This window comes from Aptenodytes forsteri, unplaced genomic scaffold, assembly GCF_000699145.1.
Source record: "Aptenodytes forsteri isolate BGI_AS27 unplaced genomic scaffold, ASM69914v1 Scaffold887, whole genome shotgun sequence".
NCBI classification, from domain to species: domain Eukaryota; kingdom Metazoa; phylum Chordata; class Aves; order Sphenisciformes; family Spheniscidae; genus Aptenodytes; species Aptenodytes forsteri.
Window position 1 is genome coordinate 63,659 of NW_008795901.1, and position 1,207 is coordinate 64,865.

General features: G+C 60.6%; 1 protein-coding gene across 1 annotated transcript in view; it reads left to right on the forward strand.

Annotated features, from left to right (window-relative positions):
• Positions 1-1,207, forward strand: part of LOC103903107 (LETM1 domain-containing protein 1-like) — a gene marked incomplete at its 3' end in the record, with an annotated part of 5,138 nt that overhangs the window by 1,597 nt on the left and 2,334 nt on the right. The window contains exons 2-3 of the mRNA XM_009284249.1: positions 493-679; positions 794-895. Of these exons, the coding sequence (XP_009282524.1) occupies positions 493-679; positions 794-895 (289 nt within the window). The remainder of the gene's footprint in view (positions 1-492; positions 680-793; positions 896-1,207) is intronic.

Genomic DNA, 1,207 nt, shown 5'->3' on the forward strand with positions numbered 1-1,207 from the left:
TGACAGGAGGTTGTAGCGAGGTGGGGTCGGTCTCTTCTCCCAAGTAACAAGCGATAGGACGAGAGGAAACGGCCTCAAGTTGTGCCAGGGGAGGTTTAGATTGGATGTGAGGAAAAATGTCTTTACTGAAAGAGTGGTGAAACATTGGAACAGGCTGCCCAGGGAAGTGGTGGAGTCCCCATCCCTGGAGGTGTTTAAAAGGCGTGTGGACGTGGCACAGAGGGCCCTGGTTCAGTGGTGGACTTGGCAGTGCTGGGTTAATGGTTGGACTTGATGATTTTAAGGGTCTTTTCCAACCCAAATGATTCTGCGATTGTGTGAATCCCGAGCTCGCCCCTTTGGAGGAGCGAACGTCTGCAGCTCCTGGGGGCGAGGTGTGCTGCCCCGGCGCAGGACGTTGCTTGCGCCTCTTTCCGGCAGCACAAAACCCGACTGCCCCGGCTCGTGCCTGCGGTTTTCCTCCCTGAATCCCTGTCTCCTCTTCCCTCCAAGGTATTTCTTCCCACGCCAGCTCCTGATCCGCCACTTCTGGACCCCGAGCCAGCAGGTTGAGTTCCTGGACGCCTACGACGCCATCCGGAGGGACTCGTATCCGGATGTGGTGGAGAGTTTAGCCCTGGCAGTGCGTTCCCTGCCTGAGCCGCAGCTCCAAAAACGCCTGCAGGAGCTCTGCGCCCAGGTACGCCAACGCCGCGGCCGGTATCGCCCATCCTGCCTGTGCCGCTGCCGCCTCGGCCCTGCCTGGTGGTGGTGAACGCCCATGGCTCTTTCACGCACGCCGTGGCTCTTTCAGGTGCAGCGAGGTTCCCAGCCGCGCGTGGCCGAACTCTACGCTGTGAGAAGTTTGTTTTTGGGATCTCCGCTGGGTCTGAACAAGCTCCAGGTGTCTCACGTGGTGAGTGCGGCTTTTCTCCTGCCGGCAGCTCAGAGCTGGCTCTTACTGAAGAGCGCCGAGGTGCTAATCCACTCGGTTGTGCCCCAAACAGGGTGTTGTGCCCTAAAACCAGTCCAGCTGGGGATGAAAAGCTGGACGTGAGCCGGCAACGTGCGCTCGCAGCCCAGAGAGCCAACCGTGTCCTGGGCCGCAGCCAAAGCAGCGTGGGCAGGGGGCCGAGGGGGGGGATTCTGCCCCTCTGCTCTGCTCTGGGGAGACCCCCCCTGCAGCACTGCGTCCAGCTCTGGAGCCCTCAGCATAAGAAAGACACGG